At 42.6% G+C, this 22,600-nt stretch overlaps 1 protein-coding gene across 2 annotated transcripts; it reads left to right on the plus strand.

The window, feature by feature from the left end:
• The first annotated feature begins 923 nt into the window (after positions 1 to 923).
• Positions 924 to 21,451, plus strand: SLC39A13 (solute carrier family 39 member 13). 2 transcript variants are annotated; one of them, XM_067558126.1, is made up of 9 exons: positions 924 to 1,741; positions 2,329 to 2,442; positions 3,953 to 4,074; positions 5,791 to 5,943; positions 14,009 to 14,098; positions 14,508 to 14,558; positions 14,850 to 14,982; positions 15,098 to 15,197; positions 21,167 to 21,451. In XM_067558126.1, the coding sequence occupies exons 1-9, from the start codon at positions 1,471 to 1,473 to the stop codon at positions 21,282 to 21,284; spliced, it is 1,152 nt and encodes a 383-aa protein (XP_067414227.1). In that variant the 5' UTR covers positions 924 to 1,470; the 3' UTR covers positions 21,285 to 21,451. The 2 variants fall into 2 exon arrangements, with proteins under 2 accessions (XP_067414227.1, XP_067414228.1); XM_067558127.1 differs by lacking the exon at positions 21,167 to 21,451 and adding an exon at positions 16,522 to 17,621.
• Positions 21,452 to 22,600: the final 1,149 nt, after the last annotated feature.

Here is a 22,600-nt window from a genome sequence, read left to right on the forward strand (position 1 = left end):
CAGGTCCCAGTGCAGGGTTGTAGCTGGGAGGGACCTAGGCTGCATGAAGGAAGCCAGATGGCCTGGAAGTGTCCCAGATGCATTCCATTGACAACAGGAGGTTTGTGTCTACAGAAGTGGTACGGGGACCACATCTTACACATCATCCTCTCCCTGTGGTTCTGTCATTAACACCCCAAGCATTAGTCAGTGTCCAATCGCTGGGATGACTGTGAAGACCTGACACTTTTTGTTGTCAAAGGACACTAAGCAGAGCTTGAGGATTTCAAATGCGTTGTTTATAATCATTTGATTCTGCTGGAGGTATTTGTGCTGCATAAATCTCTGCTCATTGTGGTTGCTGAGGGCCTGACAAGAATTCTCCCCATCGCATGGCAAAGGGCTGGCATTTATGCCTGTAACAAGTGAATAATCTCTAATCTGATTCCCAGTGACACTCCTTGTCAGGGAGAACTGGCATTTTCAGAGTATTTGTGAGACAGTTTGGAAGGAGAACTTCTTCCTGAAAATTAATACAGTTCTCAGTCTCAAGAGGTTTGCTATCTGGAGATCAGCTCTGATTAAAGAAGTTTCCATCTAACTGGCAGACAGTTTGTGCTTGGAGCAGAACTTTGATCCAGCAGGACATAAAGGCTCTTGGTCCCTTTCATTATAGCTGCTGAGGCCCAAATGTACTAAAATTGCTTCCTTTTTAAAGGTGAACTGCAGATGGTTTTGAGAATAAAGCCTCAACTGAGGGTTTGGAGAGCTTGTCTAGACCAGAAAAACTTGCTCCAGTGCATTGATGTGCAGACCCAAAAGTAGACACTGCTTCAGTGCCACTTATCACACTAATCTTCTAGCACATCTCCATTGGGGACTTGCACTTATGTAGTTATACTGATAGTTTAGTATGTCAGCACCACCCAACCAGTATAGACAGAGCCTCTACTCCAGCATATCCCATAAATCACCTATTACCTTTTATCTTTATAGCAGCAATATACAAGGCCCTTCCAGAGCCCACCTGTGACAGTGTATCCCACAGGGAGGAAACTTTGTCTAGGGGTGCAACTTTGAGCAGCAGAGGTTCTGGAGAATCCCAAGTGCTGAGGGAAGGTGCAGCAGGTTGGATTCCTTTCCATGGCAAGGGGACGCTGAGGGACCTAATAGGCATTTTCATGTATCAAATGATAGAGGATGGCCTTACCCTCCAGTCATCTGCTCAAATCCAGGGACTGAAACTAAGAGGAAACAGGAAGAGGAGGAAAATATGGGTTCCCTTGCAAAGGGGAATAAATGGAAGGACCAAGCTACTCAGGAAAGAAACTGAAGGACAGAGAATATATACATTTGAGAGGCCTTGATTTTCTCCAGGAGAACGGAACAAGGACGCTGAAGGGTGAGCTGGGAGCCTTGCACTTTCTCGCAGAACTCAGCTTTTCCCTCTTCCTTTCAGAGATTGGCCAGCCAGGCTGAAACTGCTCAGCAATGACAGGACAAAGGTTTCTGCTTCATGGGATGCTGGCTTTGTTTCTGCTCAGCATCCCCTGTGAAACCCAGGAGCTCCCAGGGGGCAAAGCCACCACTGGTGCCAGTCCTCTGTGTGAGAAAGAGGCTGATTCTTGGGGAACTCTGCTCAGTGGAGATCGACTGGATGCCTGGATCTGTTCTCTGATTGGCTCAGTTATGGTGGGGCTGAGTGGAGTCTTCCCCTTGCTGGTAATACCCCTTGAGACAGGAGCTGCTCTGCAATCGGAAGGTAAATCTGCTCCCTGGCTTTGTGTTCCTGATGCCAATGCCTTTTCCCCCCTCCCCACATCCAATCAGTGACTGAATGGGGCAATGTTCTTATGTCTAACACAAGAGTTGGGATCTTCCTGGTGCCCTAGAAATGCTGCCTATTGAAATGCAGGCACAATCCACTCATGTTACAAGATGGGTGACTAGTGCCGTTCCTAAAAATGGGGCAGGTAGTCCCCCAGATGAGTGTGCGGTTCTGGGACTTCAAGGGTAGAGTTCATGCAAAGAGCATCCCCTAATTTTGATCCTAGGGGTATGCTCACATGCTCCTGCTCCTCCCTGGGGCACAGGCTCCTTCCACACAGGCCCCTTGCATGTAGAGCTCAAGCCCTGACCCTCACTCCCAGGGTAAAAGGTTCCAAGGCCACACAGCTCATTCTCTCTAGCCCTCCCCTGAAGAGGGTGGTGTAGTGTCCTGGGATCTGTCTCTCACACAGCTTATTTCCCTCCTCACGTTCCCTGATCGTTCAGGCTGCAAAGGCTCCTGATTTGGGTGTGTCTCACAACTTGGCAGGGCTATAATTGGCATTTCTGTTTGTCTTTCAGTGGGATCCAATCGTTTGAAGCAGCTGTTGAGTTTTGCAATTGGTGGTCTTCTGGGGAATGTATTTCTGCACCTGCTCCCTGAGGCCTGGGCCTACACCTGCAGCGCCAATGCAGGTAATACTTGGCACTATACTAATGCCTTGAGCGCCTAGAGCCAGCCCCAGGCACTGGCTGCTATGCTTTCTTGTGTATCTGCACCATGCTGCTTTTCTTAATGTTCCATCTTTCTATGGTGGGCTCCAGGAGGCTTTTGCTTTTCTCCCTGGTACTGCTCTTGGAGTCTATTCAGCGAGGGCTCCTTGACTCTGTGACTCACTCCCTTTCATCCCCTGTCTTGGTACACAGAGCACAAATATGTTGACCAAGAAGTGGTGGAAATTGACAGTCCCTAGAGTTCTTGGGTGGGGAGGAAAGGAAGGTGCAGCTGGCAGAGCCCCACCTCAGTCAGCAAACTGAGCACCAGGGCTGGGATGGGCCTGGTCTGTCCTGGAATAAAGCTTGGGAAACAACTAGCATGGTCCTTCCTCCAGTATCTGTTTTCTAAATGGCCCATGGAGACAAGTAATAAGTTATCGTTGCACTTGGGCAAACTAGTATCATGAGAACCTGAGAACACTGTAAACTGTAGCTGCTCAGTAAGAAGAGAAACTCCTCCTGACTCTTCTGGAAACAGTGCTGCAGAGGGCCCAGATCTCTCACAGCATCTCCTCACTGGATTCCCACTGATCTTTGCCCCAAGAAACTGTGGAATCCTTTCCTCCCTGAGAATGTAGGAGATAGAGGAACAGCCTGGATTTCCCATAATCTGCTATGTGGCATCTAAGCAGTGGAAATTCAGAATCCCTCCACAAAACTCTGCTTCTCCACTGATCCTTTCTATCTTCACTGCAGTGCACAGACAGGGACAACAGAGCCCAGTGCCTTGGGCCCCTAGTGACTGCACCTTCTCTGCTGCAGCTTGTTCACTTCTCTTGTTAGCCTTTTCCCCTGTCTTAAGCCTCCAGGTTTGCATGCTCCACCTATGTCACATTCCCAGTGTTTTTGCATGTCCTGTTGTTGTAATGTAGTCTTTGCCCCTGCAGTCAGGCTGAACAGAGGAGAATCTGACAATCTCAGTTCTAATTGAAAGGAAAGTGTTATAGCCTTGGGCTAATAACTTGTCCAGGTGTGGTGCAATGGGGAAGATTGGTATTTGGCTCAGCTTCCCAAAGCACAACCTTCCTGTCTGTACTTGCTGCTCACACAGGCTCAGATGTAGGATTTGTGCTGATACAAACACCTCTGTAGCCTCAGGTAAGAGATTTCTGCCTTGCTCACCTTTGCTCACAGTAATTTGTGGAAGAGATGCTTAGGAGCTGAGCTTAAATGACTCCTGAGTGTACCCAGGAGACAGGCTGGACTCCATTGCTTGAACATTGGGGTGTGGAGCCTACTTTCCCTAGGTAGGAACAAGGATGAGCAGATGAAGCATATGGGGTTTTCTGCAGGTTGTGTCTGTTCTGTGCTTCTCATAGAGTTAAAGACAATGCTTTCTGCCCTATGTTCTTGTCTCCGGTACTTCAATAACAAGCTGCATTGTACTGGGTGTGAGGTTTACCCTTCAGGGCACTCTTTTGTTTTTTAGGAGGTGGTCAGAGCTTACAGCAGCAGAAGCTTCTGGGCCTCTGGGTAATCACTGGCTTCCTGACCTTCCTGGCACTGGAGAAAATGTTCCTAGAGAGAGAGAAGCAAGAGTGGCCCAGCGCGGTGAGTGGGTGATGAAAGGAGCTGCCATGCAAATACTGCAATAAACCCTATTACCCTCCCCTCCTGGCAGGCTTCTCAGGGGAATCTGGAGCTATGATTTAGCTCAAAGTCTGGTTTGGGGGGTCAGCAGTACTGGGCAGAGCCGTGCAACTGGATCTGGGAGTGGAGACATTTCATCTCCAAGCTAAGCTCTTGCTCTGTGGTTTTGGCAGGCATTCCTTGTCTCTGGGCTGTGCTTTGGAAAATAAAACCAAAAATATTTGATTTTTAAAATTAAATCAGGTTTTTTAATTTTTGTTACTTAAATTATATTTTTTTCTTTTAAAAAATAAACATGCTTAAAAAGAAATTTTGAATTTAATACAAAATATGTTAAGGCCTAAATTTATTGTAATCTCTTATCATTTTAAATAAAAAAATCAATATGCTCAATCCATAAGTCTTTAGTAAAAACTTAAAAGCTGCTTTTCTCTGTAAAGAAAGAATTGGGGAAAACATCTAAGTTTTGAGGGCAAGCTTTATAAATATGGCACAATAATAGTAAATAATACTTTCATAAGAATTTGAAAATATTATGTTGTTGCTTAAATAAATGTATATAGTTATAGTATACTCTCCAAGCTAATGAAAAGATGTACCAAATCTAGTGTAAAGGATCTATTTAGTTGTAAATCACCATGTTTTAATGGGTATGTCAACCAATGAAAATGCACCTTTCTTTAGAAAATAAGTGAAGTACAAATGGAAATGGATTAAAATCGATTATTTAAATCGAGGCTTTCTTCTTGGTGATTTAAATTGCCTTGATTTAAATCAATCCACTCTGGTTAGAAGGGGAATTTCCTTGTTAATTTCCTCCCCCCTCCCCCCAGCCCTCACGGTTCCTTGTCGGTGGGTTCAGTTGGTCACAATGAAAAGGTTGTTTGACTGGCCAGTTTATATGATATAGTGGATCAGGCAGGAGTCACCTAGCAACAAAGGGACAAATGGTCATTCTCAGAGGGATGAGAGGTCAGCTCCAAAACTGTACAAATGGAGCATAAAGTGTCCCTTGGCAATCTACACCCTTCTGGGTGGCATCTGAACCGTGCTGGGTTCTTGTTAGTCTCATGTCTTTAGGTGAGAGAAAATGAGACCAGACACTGAAAAGGGATGGCAAAGAACAGCTAAATGTGACCCCCTAAACCTCAAAGAGTGTGTGGAGCTGATACATCCATCTCAGTCCTGTTTCTTAACCTTCTTCCTATTGTGTGGTACTGTCGGGTCTGATATCCCCTTCTCTCTATTCTGTGATACACAACCTAGTAATCGATTCCATTTGTATTCTTTACACTGAGGACCAAATGTTATTCTTCTGATCCGTGGTCCAGTGCTTTTTAGCAAACTTCACTGTTCCTGAAGAATTTTTATAGGGTTTAGAGTATTTCTAGCCCCAGCAAAGAGATTGGAGGTTAAAATCATGGATTTTGGATTACTATCTTGCTTCCACAAGTGCGTGTCAGTTTGTAGCTCAGCTACTTGAATGAATCCCATTTCATACACTTGAATAAAACTGCCCTGAAATCTATCCTACTTCTTCAGGCTAGATTTGGGGCCAAAAGGCATTGTGTTTGGGCTATAGGAAGGGTAGGATTAAGGGTAAAGTGAAGCTTTCTAGGCCTCTCTTCTAGTTGGAGGTGAAAGGGTGGGTATAACCATTGTTTTTCTCTGACTCAGGGCAGTAATTCCAAAGCACCTGCCAGAGGGATTCCAAATGGAAACAGCTTTTCCTTGCAGAAAGTAGCAGGCACAGTCCAAAGAGCAGAGACAGACATGGCTCAGTGTAATGGCTCCTCTCTCCCATCTCATCCACCGGACCGAAGAATCAAGGTAAATAACCAGCAAGCTGAACCCAGATTGCAAAAGGAGGGAGTGTAGTGTCCTACACCTGCTCCAAGTGGAATTGCCATTTTGTTTTGAAGAGGGAGAGGTTTGAAATTCAGAGTAGTGCAGGCTTCTGCATTGAGGGTGGCTGAAAACCTGGTCTGGTGAATTGTGGACAGAACCATTCACAGAAAAATGTTGAATGTTTAAGTGAATTGCAGGGTGGATTGATTTAAATCAAGGCAATATAAATCATTGATTTAAATCAAGGCAATATAAATCATTGATTTAAATCAAGGCAATATAAATCACCAAGAAAATAATTGATTTAAATCAAGTTTCCCACTGATACTTCTTCACATATTTCTTAAACAATGGTGCAAATCTGATCACTAAAACATGTTAATTTACAACTCCATACAGCATTTCACAACATCTCAGAGGGTATACTTTGTGTAATTTTTTTAGATAACTTGATTTTTATTAATTTAGGAAATAGTACCTAATACTCATTGTCATACTACTCATAATACTGTGTCAAGCTGCAAATGCAGCAGCAGTACATTAGGAATGGTAAGAACTAAATCACACACACAAACACAATAGCACTTATATTTTATTAAACTAAATCTTAAATGTTACATAAATGTTTCACATTTGCAATTGCAGCAGTCTCTTGGGTTGCTGGGTGATGGCTGTCCTTAAACTCTTTCTTTTTTTTAATTTTCAAATTTTATTAACTCTAACAGACAAGTCATCACAACACTAAATGTATGCTGTCCTTAAAACTTCTACAACTGCAACTCATCTTCCTCACTGCTACTGTCATTTTTATTCATAGACTGAAACAGAAATAAGAGTTTTCCTGCTTTTTCAACTCCCAGTCAATTTCTTAGCTGTAAGTGAATAATACCAAACAATGAAAATATTCTCACTTTGCCTTCAGAGGAAGCTACTGCTGTGAAAAGTTGGCTTAGCAACTGAAGGAACTCTGTTTCAAGGTGCCTGGCTAATGATTTCCACCAATTCAGGGGAGTGACTTTGTTCAAAACATCATCAATAAATACGTACTGTTTAAATGGTTCCGCTCCAGCCCTGACATTTATTATGACTGGCATAACTAAGGAATGATTTTGAGATGCCCATGCCATGGCAGCATCATCATCTTCAGAAGTTAGGCATCTACCTTTATATCTGGGGTCGAGAATACTCACAAGAAAATGAGGTAGAGTTAGTGCTTGATCCATTCACTTCTTTATTGCCTGCATTTTAACTTTCTGGTGAGGTATTTCTTTTTTCAATGTCTCTTGAAGTGCTTTCCAAATTTTGACAGCATCAGCAATGCAGCAACAATTTCTCTAAAGTTTGGTTAAGGCTATGGATATAGGCTTCGGTATACTGAGCATATCCTCTACATTCCTCTTTAATCCAGTGTTAAGATACTTTGGATGAGATACTTCCATCTATTTTATCACAGTTTTCTTCACAAAGTTTTATGAGAATAGGCCAGTTCTTAATAAATTGTTCAAAACAATCAACCACAGAATTCCATCAAACATCTTGAGGAAGAATTAGTTTGTATCCTGCTCTCTTCAGCGAAGCTGAAGCAAAATGGTTGTTACAGTTGTATTTTGTGACTTCAACAACATTTTCTTTTATTCCTGGAGAAGACGTACTTAAGTCTTTGGCTAAAAGATGCATTAAATGGGCACTGCAGCCATATGTTATTAAGGAGCATCCTTCCATTTCTTCTAAGTATCTTCTCATCTTTGACACATTTGTAGCATTGAGTGAATAATACCAAACGATGAAAATATTCTCTCTCTGCCTTTAGAACAGTGTCTTAACTAACTCCTCTGCCTTGCTTGGCCCAGCTCCACCACCACATAAGCACAGCACAACAACAATCCTATCCAGCCTGTGTCTTTCTTTGAACATGTGACTTTAGTCTGCTGAGAAACAGATACTAAAACTGAAAGCCCAGAACTTTCAATTAATTAATTGATTTTTATGAGACTGTTAAGTGTAGGTTTAGCATGTTGTGATGAGATTTAATTGTAACTATTGTTTTTTAAACGATAGAGAAATTTAGTATTTTATTGATTTAAAAAAAATCCGATTTAAATTTAAAAAAAAAAACAAAAACAAAAAAAAAAAAAACTTTTTATCCACCTTGGTGAAATGTTGTTGTTTAATTTAACCATGTTTGAAACGTCAGAGTGTCTGGAGCAGATTGGACAAACTCTTTCTAAACTTTCATACACAAAACTACATGAGGGTTGGAAAGGGAAGCTCTCAAAAGTCAGGAAAATCTAATTCCTATGTCTTCACAACCATAACTTTGCCCTTGTGTATATGCATTAGTCCAGTACTATTTTAAGTGAGCTCATCAGACTGTCTCAGATAATAGTCTGAGAGCATGGTTTTTTTTACTATCCTCTCTTTTTTTTCATTCTTTTATATCTATACTATTTTTAGTTTCTTATAATAGATATAGATATAGACTTTTTATCTGCTGATTTCTTTTTTCTCTAACATCTGTGTTGTAATTTAGCAGTTTGGGGACTGAGGCAATTAACTACACAGGTAATTTAGCAGCGACTTTTGATGGTTATATATGAGAGAAAATTTTCACTATTTTATTATTCATATTACAGCAGCATCTATAGGGCCCAATCGAGGATCAGGACCCCATTTTGCTAGCTATTATACAAACAGAGTAAAAGACTATACCTGCCTCAGAGAGTTTGCAGTTTAAATTTAAGGCAACATGCAACAAATATGTTTGACAAACTATAGAGAAGGAAGTGGGAGAGTAACCATAAGATGTAGTTGCATGGGCTAGCTAGTACATAACTTGATTTCACTTAAGTTAAAAATTTCTTATAAACTTTGCCCTTTCCTCTTAATTCTTTATTTCCTTTTTTTTTTTTTTTTTAATCTCTGCTTTTCCCTATTTCTTAAATTATTTTGCTACACTGTCAGACCTTAATGTGTAGGTTGCTGTGTAAATCTAGTTTACTGTGTACTTTTCATGTTCGAATTTTTCACATATTCTGTGGTGTGCACGTAGAGTACTGCACAGACTGCAAGATACTACATCAGTGTGTTTAAAGGTGAAGAAAAATTGTATGATGATGTGCCAATATTTAAAGGGAAATAGGATGACCCGGGAATCTATAGGCTGATTAGCCTGATACCAATCCCAGGCAAAATCATAAGAGAGGCTGATGTGAGACACCAGTAAAAACTTAAGAGGTAGCATAGTTAGTGCTGTCAACTTGGTTTTATGAAAAATAGGGCTTGTCAGCAAAACATGATGTAATGTTTGATTAGATCACAAGTTTTGTTGATAAAGGTAACTGTGTTGACATAGTGTTCTTCTGTAAGGCATTTGACTTAGTTCCAAATGACATTCTGATAAAATTAGTAATATACAAAATTAATGCAACCCATATTAAATGGATTAAAAACAGTTTAATTTATGGATCATAAAACATAATTGTAAATGGGGAATCATAATCCAATGGAGGTGTTTCTAGAATGGTTCCTTAGGGATCTATTATCCGCCCATTTCTATTCAATATTTTTATCAATTATCTGAAAGAAAATATAAAATCATTACTGGTAAAATTTGCAGGTAACGCAAATTGGTGGAGCAGTAACTAATGATGACAATTCAGTTGTACAGATCAACCTGGATTGTTAAGTAAGGTGGGATCATTTGAACAACCAAATGCAAGGTCAAACATCTAGGAACAAAGAGTGAAGGTCACACTTATCTGATGGAAGCAGTGATTCTGAGAAGTACTTAAGGGTCACGGTAGATAATCAGTTAAAAGTGAGCTCCTATTGTGGTGCTGCTAAGAGGGTGAACACAGTCCTTGGATGTATAAGTGGGGGAATATCAAGTAGGAATAGCGAGGTGGTATTACCTCTGTATACAGCATTAGTAAGACCTTTACTGGAATATTGTGTCCAGTTCTGGTGCCCAGACTTTAAAAAGAAGGCTGAAAAATTGAAAGGGGTTCAAAGAAGAGCCACAAGAATTATGAGATCTGAAAAATATGCCTTACAGTGAGAGACTAAAGAAGTTCAATCTATTTAGTTTATCTAAGATAAGGTTAAGACAAAAAGGGGAAAATACCATAAAAGGGAGATTGACTCTTCAGGACTCCAAAGCTCTGTAGGGTGCACCAAACTGGCAGTAATATATTTAAATCAGAACTGTAACTCTTTGTCTAGCAGCTCCCCAAACAACCTCTTCCACCTTAGAAGCTATGCAGATGTGGATGATCTTTTCCCCTGGCCTCCAGTATAACATGCACAGGAGGAGGAATCCTAAGGTGTGCAAGACTGCTTCCTCAGTTTCTTTGCTCATCCCAAAGTCTTAGGAGCACTTCCCTTCTCTTCCTCATCAGGCCCAGGGGCTCCTACTAATCTGCAGCAATATGTTCCAGTGCCCAGTTACTCGAGTCCTGCACCATTAGCAGATTGTTTTTTTCAGCTGCGCTTTTCATGAGCTTAGAGAACGTTCTGTGGTGCATTCTCAGAATGTAAGTGTCACAGACTCATAACTGTCAAATCAAAACAAAGTTTCTTCAGAACATTCTGGTTTCACTTTTCTTCAATGACAGTTTTCACCCAGGCCATTAACAAGAAAAAATGGCAATGTTTTAATCATGGGAAGTGGATTTATTTTCTGTGTTCCTATTTGCTGAGAAGGCTGAAGTGTACTTGCTTAAACTTCAATGAATAACTACCACCATCCTTTGGGAAAAGCCCAATCCTGGAAAATCTCAGTTTGAGAAGGAGAAAAATTCAGACAGTTACACATGACTGAAAACGGGATGAGAACAGAAAGTGATTTGTATTCATAAGTCTAGGGGCACTGCTGCTTCCACTTGTTAAAGTAATGCATACGTGGAACTTGCTTTATGCCTGTTAGCTTTTTTTTCCCCCACTCTATTTTTCTCTCTCTCATTCTTGGCATCTGTGATTCCGCCTCCTCCCCCCTTCCTCAAATCACCCTGATTTTTCTAGACCATGTGTTTTGATTTTCTTTCCTGAGTAGTTTTGTGTGGTTGATTCTGCCTTTCTTCCTTAAGTATTTTAATTTCCTTGTTATAATGTTTTGAGCATGTTAGAGGTAACATGCAAAAACATTGTTTTAACACTGTTTTCACATGCTCATAACTTCCTAAAACATTTATCTTCTCTGTTAAAATTTTTCCAGGCTTGATCTCTGCCCAAATGGGATTCTATTTTATTTTTTTTAAGTTTGAGCAAAATCACTTCAGCTAGTTTTGAGATTTGTGGGATATGTTTCCACTGAAAACTCAGAGAGCTGAACTTTTAATCCTGGCTGTTAATTAGGCCTCACTGTTAATTTCCTAACCCTTATTCTTACACTTAGTCATAGATGTACTGCTCAAAGTTCTGAACCTTTGAAAATGAACATACTGAGCATGAGTAGTAGAAAATGTCCCTAAATAGTTTGCACTTTGAGAGATGAACTTCCTGGTACAGAAAACACCACCCAAGCACAGGTGGCACTAACCACTTGCTTCCCCTGAAGGAAATCAGCCCAATCCACACGTTGAAGCTTGAAAAGCTCTGGGAAATACCCATACCACCACCTGCAAATCACATCTGTGCCCATCATGGCTAGTAAAGGTCAAAGAACAATAACTTTACCCATTGCTAGCAGAATTGATCAACACCTCTTTCAGAGAAGTAAACTTGCCAATCCTCTTGACAAGCACAATTGTCTGCTTGATCTTCCAACAGCCAACACTAAATACAGAAAAACACTTTGACCTCCCATTCCTAGCAAAATTATTGAAACCAAAAGTAACTGTTGAGCTCCAGCATGTGACAACTGCCAACATCCTGGATGTTTCACAGCTAGACTTCAGATCAGGACACAGTACAGACACCCCTCATAACACTAATGACCAACCTGTTTGCAAAGGGGAGAGGTCATATCTCGATGTTCATACTGTTTGATATCTCTGCAACATTCAACACAGTTGACCACAAGCTACTGTTGACCTGCTTATATGACACAGCTGAAGTAGATAGCACAGCTTTACAGGACCCAGAGACTGGTGATATGAAACTGCTCCTCTTCTCAAAAGAGCCTTCACCTACAGATTTCTTCAGGGGTCTATCTTATTCCCTCTCTTCTTAAATATGTACACAAGGCCACCTGGAAAGGTGGTGAGACACCATTGCTAACAACAATACTCAGCTACATATCTAATATCCTACAGAAAAAGACAATGCTATCACAAGAGTGTCCCAAAGGCTACAGGAGATCAGTCCCTGGATGAAGAGCAGCAATTTTAAACTCAGTCCAGGAAGACTGAAGTGAAGGTGGTCAATAGGGGCAATGTTCTGAAGAATTAATTGTCACTGGCTTCCCCTTTCATCAAAGACATCTTCACCCCATTGCAGTCAAGGTGGTATAAAGCCTCAGGGATTTCCCTGATTCATCACTAACTCTGGATGTACAAGTAACTTCATTGGCAATAAATGCCTCATCATGCCTTCTTCAGTTTGTTAGAACACGTTGTCATTTTCTTGGGCAAGGATCTGGCTGCAGCATTCCACATAATGATTTATCTCTTCCAAAACGGATTACTATTAATTCTCAATATCTGGTCTTGAAGGCAGAAGTAATGCAAAAGCCCTATCTTATGCATAAATTAGCTGTCAGACTCAATAGGCTGGGACACCATCACCTCATGCTCCAGTCCTTCTACTGACTCTTAATCTGCTTCCATTGCTAAGTTAAGGTCTTGGCCCTGACCATTAAAGCCATCAGTGGATCAGGTCCCATCTACACCAGTGACTGCATCTCCATCCATGACTCACCCAGACAACTGTACTCCTTTAGAATTACACAGCTCAAAGCACATGAGATCAAGAGATTGTACTCTGTCACATGAGTTCAGCTATGGAATGATCTTCCAAAAGATTTATGGTAATCCAGAGCCTGACCACCTTAAGACAAACTATAGGTCCCTTTCCTTTGATAAAGATTTCCCACTTTAGCCAGAATGATACCTTAAGCAGTTTCCTAGATTCACAAAAGAGCAGAAGACTCCATGAAGTCCACTAGGGTCCTTGTTATGTAAATCTAATTAATTTGTGCAGAATTTAGATGCTACAGTAGTGGGTGCTATAGAAAACACTAAAACAGAGATTGAGACAAGCCAGTGTGGGATCAGGAGGTGAGCATCTGCTTGTAGTATATTAGAAGTGTTTATCAGTGTATGTCAATAGGCAGTAGCCCACCTTAAAGTAGGTGTATAAGAATTGAAACTGGCTTCTTAGGAGCTGTTAGCACTTTCCTTTTGTTCTTAAAGAACAAGAAACTAATCTGAAAAATTCTTTGTGTTTTTGCATTTAATGCAATGTTTAAAGTTTTTGGGTTTTTTTGGACAAGTTGTATATTAAACTACACAACTGAGTAGAAAAGAGGCTCTGTTTATATTAGAACCCAGTCACTTATGCAAATTTGTGGACAACATTTGAAATCTATAGGATGGGGCATGGGTCACTTGCTGGTAGATTCTCTGTACCTTGAAGTCTTTAAACCGTGATTTGGAGACTTCAATAACTCAGTCATAGGTTAGGGGTCTACTACAGGAATGGGTGGGTGAGGTTCTGTGACCTATGTTGTGCAGGAGATCAGACTAAATGATCACAATGGTCCCTTCTGACCTTCAAGTCTATGAGTCTGTTGTTGCTTTATAATTGGGTTTATTCCTTCACTCTTAGCTTCCCTTTCTTCCCTTTCTCTACTAAGCCTCTTTCTCTTCTTCCTTCTCTCCCAGTTCTTAACCCTAAGGCTTCCCCTGCCTGCACTAGAGCTGAATGTGGCGCTACAGTGTTCTAGCTGAAGCACAGACATCAGTCTTAAGCCACTGATCAGCCCTGCCCCACCATGGTTCACCTGCTCTTAGGTTGGATAATCTGCCCTTTGGCTGTATCTGATGCTTCCCCTTACCTTGGACCTCATCATATTTCCTCACTCATGAATGTCTCTGACTTCCTTCTGCAGATCAGTGGATACCTTAACCTGCTGGCCAATACCATTGATAACTTCACACATGGCCTGGCAGTGGCAGCCAGCTTCCTAGTTAGCAGAAAGGTAAGGTTTGTGTCATCAATTGCCTGCCAAACTGGAGAGCTGAGGGAACGCTTCTCTCAGCTGTAGTTGTGCCTGCCTGCCAACTAAAAGGACTTGAGGAAGCCTCCCTCAAGGGGGGAGCTGTCAAGATAATGCTGTACTGGAGAACACAGCAGGGAGCAGCCCTACTCAGGACAGGGCTTTTCCAGCTCTAATGTCTCAGATCTGGAAGACCCTTGCCCCCTGCACTGGGCATGTATGAGGCTGGTAGTTCTCAGTATAGACACATATGAGAGCATTTAACACAGAGCAGCTAGAGTCTATACACTTGGGTGGAAGGGATAGAATCAGGAAGGGACTTGCTGGCTATACTCCCAGCCCCACTGAGCTATGAGATCATTTCCTAATAGACTTTTCTCATCTTCTGCAGGTTGGGCTCCTGACCACCATGGCAATTCTACTACACGAAATCCCACATGAGGTGAGAAGGCTCTGCAGTCTGCTGCTAGGGGAGAATTATAGGGATGTTCTGGTCAGCTGGGAAGCTAGGACCTGGTCTGAAGCAGGGCAATAATGCTCTGTCTGCGGGAAGAAGGCTGCACCCTTCTGCTCTGCTCTGCATCCTTCCTTCCTGTCTCTGGAGGATCTGATCCCTCCTGAGAGCTTGTGTTAACCCACCACATTCCCTGTCTTGAGCTATTTCCTTTGTTAATGCTGTCCTCTGTGTTCATGAGAGTTAGAACCGATAGCCACTGACTCTGCGTTCCTATAGGTAGGAGACTTTGCCATCCTTCTCCGGGCTGGGTTTGACCGCTGGAGTGCAGCCAAGATGCAGCTTTCCACAGCTCTGGGGGGAATTCTAGGAACCTGCTTTGCAATCTGTTCTCAGTCACCTAAAGGAACAGGTAAGGCTTAGTGGGGCTACAGCAAGGAGTGATGCCCCCTTGTGTGTCTACTTTCCTCTGTCTGTTCTCCTATATCCCTTCTCGTTACTAATGATAAATTTCACTGCCTGTGCAGGGGAAACCATAGCTTGGATTCTCCCATTCACCTCTGGGGGGTTCCTCTACATTGCCTTGGTAAACGTTGTGCCTGATCTCCTGGAGGAGAAGAATCCCTGGTAAGTGGCTCTATCGTGGGTACTGATGTGGCATTTCTGCTGTTGTGGTGGGAGGGAACATGGTGATAAAGCCTCCTGGACTCCACTGCTCTGTTCCTGGGAGCAGGTGAGCACTTTCTCCTCAAATCCCACGAGAGGTGAGATGGTATCTAGCAGAGTCTGCTCTGTTATGCCAGGTACTCAGCTTACAGCCTGCAGGCTGCTTGTTAATGCAGGGCACATTGACTGAAAGGCTCACAGCCTATCTCTAATATAACAGGCTGGGTCCTGAGTATGTTAGATGGAACAGGTTCTGTCTATGCTGTTGTCCAGCCAAGTGTCTGACATAACACTGCCGTCAGAGTATCTACTCCTTCCCCATCCCTAATACAGTGCTTTGCTGTTTATCACCATTTGGGCCAAATTCAGTTGTGACATAAATGTATGAGTCACCCATCAGTGTCAATTGGCTGTTTGAAGGTATGTAAGTGCAAAAGCTGAGTAACTTGCACTGATTTTGCATTCAAGGTGGGAAGTAAAACAGAAATGTGAGATAAAACATCCCATACACTAAAACATACTTACGTTATAACATATGCTGAACTATTCCCAATGACCCAGTGCTTAGATAATGCAAGGTGAGTGGAAGGGAACAAAAGAAAGGGTGTAAGGGGGAACATGCACCAGTCTGACGTTCAGTGGAGGTATAAAACAAGTAATCATTGTCAATTTGAGACTGAATACTTACTGACATTCATCTGATGACATGAATGCCTTCAGCTCCAGCAAAGCCAATGTCACTTCCAATTATTTTTTAACCCTCTGATCTTTGAGAGTTTGCCACTGCAGGGAACTAGGGACCATTCTTTCAGAGGAATTGCAAGCTATTGTGACTTAATAGAAAGTGACTGAGGAATCTTATTATGGATTTTTAATTCTTCCCATTGTACTCCGCTCACTAGATTTATTAATTCTCCCCAACATTTGCTTTCCTGAAATATAGTCCTTTGAACAGTTGCATTTAGTGATAAACCTCCAACTCTCTTCAATAGTACCAATCTTCATAGAACGATCACTACATCCTTACCACTTCCAGTATCCAGCCCTGACTCCCATTGGAGTGGTTCCTCAGTCCTCTCTCTGCCACACAGAAGGAAGTGTTGTGAATATCTTTCCTGGAGGTGGTCTTTTTGCCCCTGTGCACATCCCCACTCAGACAACAGTCCAGTTGCATGACAATTCTGGAGGAGCAGAGTGCATAAGACACTGAACTCCTGAGTCCTTGTACTTAATGCAGATTGGGGCTGGTTCCTGGCCCATTCTGACTCTATTGTTTCTTCCCCAGGAACTCTCTGCAGCAGGTCCTTCTCCTGTGCACAGGCATTACAGTCATGGTGCTGCTTTCACACACTACAGAATGACCTCCGCTCAGACTTCCTCATGCTGCCTCCCAGAGCTGCATTGACTCTGAGCTGTTACAAAGCAATAAGAAACACTAATGTAACTTCCTGTGTGTGCGTGTGGGTCCAGCTGCTAGTGTGAGAGGCAGGAGAGAAAAAGAGGAAGTCATTGGGGATGCTGGACTCTGTTCCCTGGCTCTTCTATCCCTGCTCTGTTAAACTCCCACAAACCAGAGCTTCCAATGTTGGTGTTTTATGGAGTGAAAGCTTTTGAGGAGCAGAAATGAACTGAGAACCTGCTCAAAGGAGAACAGACTGTCTCACCCTGGAGTAAGAACAAGTGTTGGAACTGCACATCCTAAGCTGCTGAGTGAATAGGACAAGATCCCTGTAGCTGGCAAAGAAGGATTTACCTACTACTACAGGCTCAGAGAAAACAATTTCCCAAAAGCAGCAGCAAACCACCAACTTTCCCCAGTGCAGCCTACCTAGGAGGAGCAAAGGTGCTATCAAAACCACATACATAGATAGAGGTGAGAAGGCCGCCTTCCCACTTAGCCCTCATTTATCAGTAGAAAAATGGGATGGTGTCAGCCTTGACTCAGTCTGCCTCTCTTTGTTCCTTTGCTTTAGCTTTATATTGAAATCAGGCCTAATATGTGGGGCAGGCTGGGATAGGGATAGGCAGTTATATGGCTTAGCCTGAAAGCTTCTGCCTTTAACCTTAACTCCTCTGTTCAGAGAACCTATTCCCTCCCCTATCCATAAGAGCCTAGATGCATATTTGAGAAATGGTCAACAAATGTTTCCTATCATCCCAGGCCACTAGTTCACCTGTGTCTGGGGGAAATCTGCTCAGTCACTGCCACCCTCCTAAGGCCTCTCAGCAGCAGGTGGAGGGTGATTAGGGCTTGGACTCTGGCCTCCACCAGAGGAGGAATGGGTGGGGGATGAATGGAGGAGAGAGAAAACACAGACATACATAGAGAAAGAGCAGAGCAGAGAAGAAAACACTGTGTGGTGGGGAGAGATGGAAAGCGGAAGTGTTTCTCGACGAGCAGTCCATGCACTGGCACCGGTCCCTGAGATCTCCCCGACACAGTTTAGGGAGGCAGTAAGCCGGTCCCTGGTATTAAAAAGGTTGAGAAACATGGGAAAGGAGGACTTGCTGATGAGAAGGATGAAAAGTGAGTCTGAAATCAAGTCATATGGTGTCTAGGATCCTATTTGATGGCAATTTAACAGACTAGTAAAACTAAACCTAAAAGTTCCTGGCTTTGACCAATGGAGATTACCAACTCTGACACTCCTCCCACCTCCTGTGGAATGTCAGAACTCCCTAAACGTGCACAATTGCTTAGGCCTTGTCTATAGAGAAAGTTGTACTGATTTAACTAAATCTGTTTAGAAACCAATGTAGTTAAATTAAGGCAACCCCCTTGGGTGGGGCACAAAATAAGCATCCACAACGGAGTGTTTGAATCCTTCTTGTCCCATCAGACATCATCTAGGATACAAACGAGCTCTATCAACCAGGAGTTGCACCAGTTTAACTAAGGGTACGTCTGTAGTGACGGCGGCAAAGTCGCCACCGTCAGATCAATCTTTCTGGATCGATTGAGCTGTGTCAGTGGAGATCCGCTCAGTCAATCAGGGAGTCGATGCTAGTAAACCACCCCCTCAAGTGGTGCAGTGCAGTGAAGATGATGCGCAGAAGGGAAGCACAGCAGTCGACAGGAGTTACGCAAGCTACTGTGTGTAGCTTGCGTAACTCCTGTCGACTGCTGCCGAATCTCCAGGTAAGTGTAGACCAGGGCTGAATCTATTAAACAAAAGGAAGTGAGAGACAAATACAACTTTCTTGTGTAGTCAGGGCCTTTTTTAAAAGGTCTGGCCCCTGATGCTTTTCAGGGCACGTAAGTCTCTAGTGAAAGGCCAGGTTGAATCAGACAGTAACACGCCAGAAGTGCTGCCCAGAGCAAGTGTCCTCCTTTCCTTTAGAGCTCTGAAACTTTTGACCATTTCCATATGGTAGCCTCCCTGCCACTTTCTGGAGAGTGTCTGAGAGCTTCTGCTTGCAGCATCCTCTGCAGAAGGGCCAATAACAAAAATCCCTGCAGTTTTCCTTATACCTGTCCCTACATCACCAGCCAGATCTCTTGCAACTACAGGGGAGGCAGTTTTAGTACAACCCTCTGTTTCCCCTGGAAAGTTGCTTTCCCATGACAGCTACTGCTTATATCATCCAGCTGCTGTGAGCTCCAGTGAAGCATTCACCCTCTTTTCAGGCATCTGGGATTACTTATAGCCCTTAAATACTCAGGGAGGCCACAAGATACCAATTTCACAACAGTGTGGCTAGTTTCTCTGGGGGTGGAGCTATCAAACCTCTGGTGTGGGAGCCTGGAGGAAGCAAGTTCATGTACTACCAAGTACCCAGCACTTCCCAAGAGTTTGTGTTAAAGTTGAAGGCTGACTGCATTGTAGGGCTGACGGCTTGAGCGTCAGTGCTATTGTTTCAGTGCGGGATTTGGTCAAGAATGTAAACCACATCAGGGATTCTGTGCTCAGTGTTCAGGAATGTGCAGTGGTTAACACTGAAGCATTAATCATGAGCTGTTCCTTTTGGCTGTAAGCCCAAGCCTGTACTGCATCCGCAGTTCTTGGGAAGCTGCACCTATAGGGCCAGCACAGGATCTGAAGGGTGATGGCTAGCTGCTCCACTGCATGCAGCCAGCCGCTCCAGGGCTGAAACAAGGGCCTGTGGGAGGGAGGCTCTTAGCCACTCCACTGCATTTGTCACTTTTGGACATTCAGAACAAATCCTATTTTCTAGCTCTATTTTTCCAGCTATTCTTGTGTTTTCCCATTCATCTGTATTGATCTGATATGCATGGAGACAATAGAGATGAAATAAATGGTTCTGAGTGTGGGTTTGTTTTTCTTGGTAAAGAAATTCCTTCTCTCATCCACTGCATATGGACCACAGACCAATACCACTGCAGTTAGCAGTCTGTACCTGACTCCTCATAGGCCCTATTCCATGATCTACTCCTAAAGCTTTTGATACTGAAAGCACTAAGTATTTTAAACAACCTGATCTGCCAGCTGTCATGGGAAACTCCTGGATTAGCAGGGATGTGGTTTGACCATAGCTGACTTGCTGTACATGTTGTCTGCTCCCTCACCAGGCCAGCAGCTATATGACAGCTCACAACTCAGAGTATCATAGAAAGTTAGAGAAATGACCTGAGTTTCCATTTCTGGCCCTATTATCACTTGACTTCCTTAAAAATTAAAGCCAAGCCAATTTTCATCAAAGTCTGCAGTCCATCAAACACTGGCTGCAGGAGGAGCCAAGAAGTTTATGGAGGAATTTCTTCTAGTCCCCAAACAAAAACAGGTCAGAAAGGGCACAAGGAGGAGTCCTGGAAAGAGTCAACCCCTCATCTAAGGGGTTAATAGGTGATGAGAGCATTGGATGGTATTTAAATATTTTCCATTAAAAATGTGGTTTTTTTGGCACAAATGATTCACAAAAGGAGCTGGAACAGAATAAGGAACTGATGTTGGATGTAGGTAGTAAGACGGAGAGGTAGAAGGAGGCTTTAAGTTGAGTGGTTTAGGAAACACCAATTTTCCAGTCTTCTGTGAAGACTAGAGAGAGCTATGGATGAAATCAAGGACCTCAAATGCAAGATTTCCAATTAATTTTTAATTCTTGATGTGACTGTGACTCCTGGACTGTCTGGGGCAAGAACTTTTCAGTTGCATAAGAATGTTAGTCCTGTAATTCCCCTTCTTAACATCTTGTGACATGCACAACACAAAGCCATTAGAGAACCATGTTAAAACATGTTTTAAACTGGCTACAGCACAATTCCCCAGACCAGTTAGGTCTTGTCTACTGTGCATGATGGAGCCATGGTATGGGGACAGTGACAGAAGAAGCAGGCTATCCTGTATGATGGGGTTTATAGTGTGGACAGGCCCTTAGATTTTGCATTCTGGCTGAAAGCATGCAAGAATTAATGGAAAGAGGACCCGTATTGTTTAGGTATAGCACAGGCAAGACAATGTCTGAGACACTCTTCTGTTCCTGAGAGCTGATTTCTAGACTGGAGATTCATAATGACCTCTTTTTTTAATCCATCCAACTCAAGGATTATGCAGAAAAGGGTTAAACTTATCTTTCAGGCGTAACAAACTGCTGAATTTTAACATGGATGCCAGATTTGCAGAGACAAAGTCTGAACAACTGGCTTCAGAGAGTGATAAAGCTGCAGCTAGAGGAACAAGTCCAATGAAACAGCCAGGATCAAAAGAGATTTTGTGCTTCTGGAGAAGTTGTATTTAATAATTTGACTCAGTTTTAGCCTACTTCTCATTGCATAAAATCAAATGGCTTTTTCTGCTGTTTAGGTCTTGTTCCACATAAGAACAAGGGAGGGGTGAGAGGGTGAGCTGGGGGTGGGTGAGGAAGAATCAATGTCAACAACTGCAGCTGCTGCTGTCTGTATTTTGTTGACTCTTTTTTCTTTTTCTTTTCTTTTCTTTTTTTTTTTGGGTGCTTTGTTTCTTGCCTTTGAGTATTCTCAGTGCAGCTCTTCACCAGTGGGATGTCCTGTGTACTTCACCGAAGCCTGCAACTGTTTGGGAAGTTATGACTGTTGGGGAAGGGAGCACACACCTTTTCCTTGAGGCATAGAACATTCCAGGTCATGCTATGTAATGGGTGTGTGGATCCTGTACACACTCACTTTTTTGCAGCCTGAAAAGCAGCAAGTGAAAACTCCCTCCACATCCATTTTAGTTGGTTGGCCATTGTTTTTCTCAAGTTAGGGTTTTTCTCTTGATTTTTTTCTGTACTCTGGCTCTGTAGTGTACTATAATACAGTTTTAAGGGAAAATTTCCCTATAGTCCCCTCCTCCCCCACCAATATTTTATCTACTTAAATATCTTTCTGCAAAAGAGATGGGCTCCAATTATCCTATTTTTACCAGAGCTAGGGCTTGTGTAAAGTGAGCAATTCCATCCCAAGAGTGTATCTGTGGTGCTAGTCTCCTTACGAACTCAAGTTACTGATAAATAACATGGTCTGAGTGAATTTTCTCATATCTTCTCCCTCTGAAAGCATCTGCTCAATGTTCAGTGGCAATCAAAAAAGCCAACAGACTGTTAGGAATCATTAAGAAAGGGACAGATAAGACAGTAAATATGCCACTAATAAATCCATGGTATGGCCACAGCTGGAATACAGTGTGTGGTTCTAGACAATATATTAGAAATGGAAAAAGGACAGAGAAGGGCAACAAAAATTATTTAGTGTATGAAACAGCTGCCATATAAGGAGAGATTAAAAAGATTGGGACTTTTCATCTTGGAAGAGACAACTAAGGGGGAGAGAGCTATGATAGAGGTCAATACAACAATGAATGGTGTACAGAAAGTGAATAGGGAAGTGTTATTTACCCCTTCACATAACACAAGAACTATGGGTTACTCAATTAAATAGGCAGTGAGTTTAAAATAAACAAAAGGAAGTATTTATTTACACAAGTCACAGTCAACCTGTGGAATTTGTTGCCAAGAGATATGGTGAAGGCCAAAAGTATTACTGGATTCAAAAAAGAATTAGATAAGTTCATGGAGGATAGGTCTATCAATGGCTATTAGCCAAGATGGTCAGGGATGCAACCCCATGCACTGGGTGGCCCTCTGATTGCCAGATACTGGAACTGGATGACAAGGGATGGATCACTTGATTGCCCTGTTCTGTTCATTCCCTCTGAAGCATCTGTTATTGGTTGCTATCGGAAGACAGGACACTGGGCTAGATGGGCTATTGGTCTGACCCAGCATGGCCATTGTTATGTTACGTAGCATACAAGCTCCCATACCCTTCTGGTGAGGCACCTCACTACAGATATGCAGTACCCTGTTATTCTAGACCTAAATCCCTCAGCCAGATTTACAAATACCCTTCATGCTTGTTTTGTAGCACTCTTGTATGTTCTGCTCGT

This window comes from Emydura macquarii, unplaced genomic scaffold (assembly GCF_026122565.2).
Source record: "Emydura macquarii macquarii isolate MOO-44397 ecotype Brisbane River unplaced genomic scaffold, CSIRO-AGI_Emac_v2 contig_1876, whole genome shotgun sequence".
Lineage (NCBI taxonomy): Eukaryota > Metazoa > Chordata > Testudines > Chelidae > Emydura > Emydura macquarii.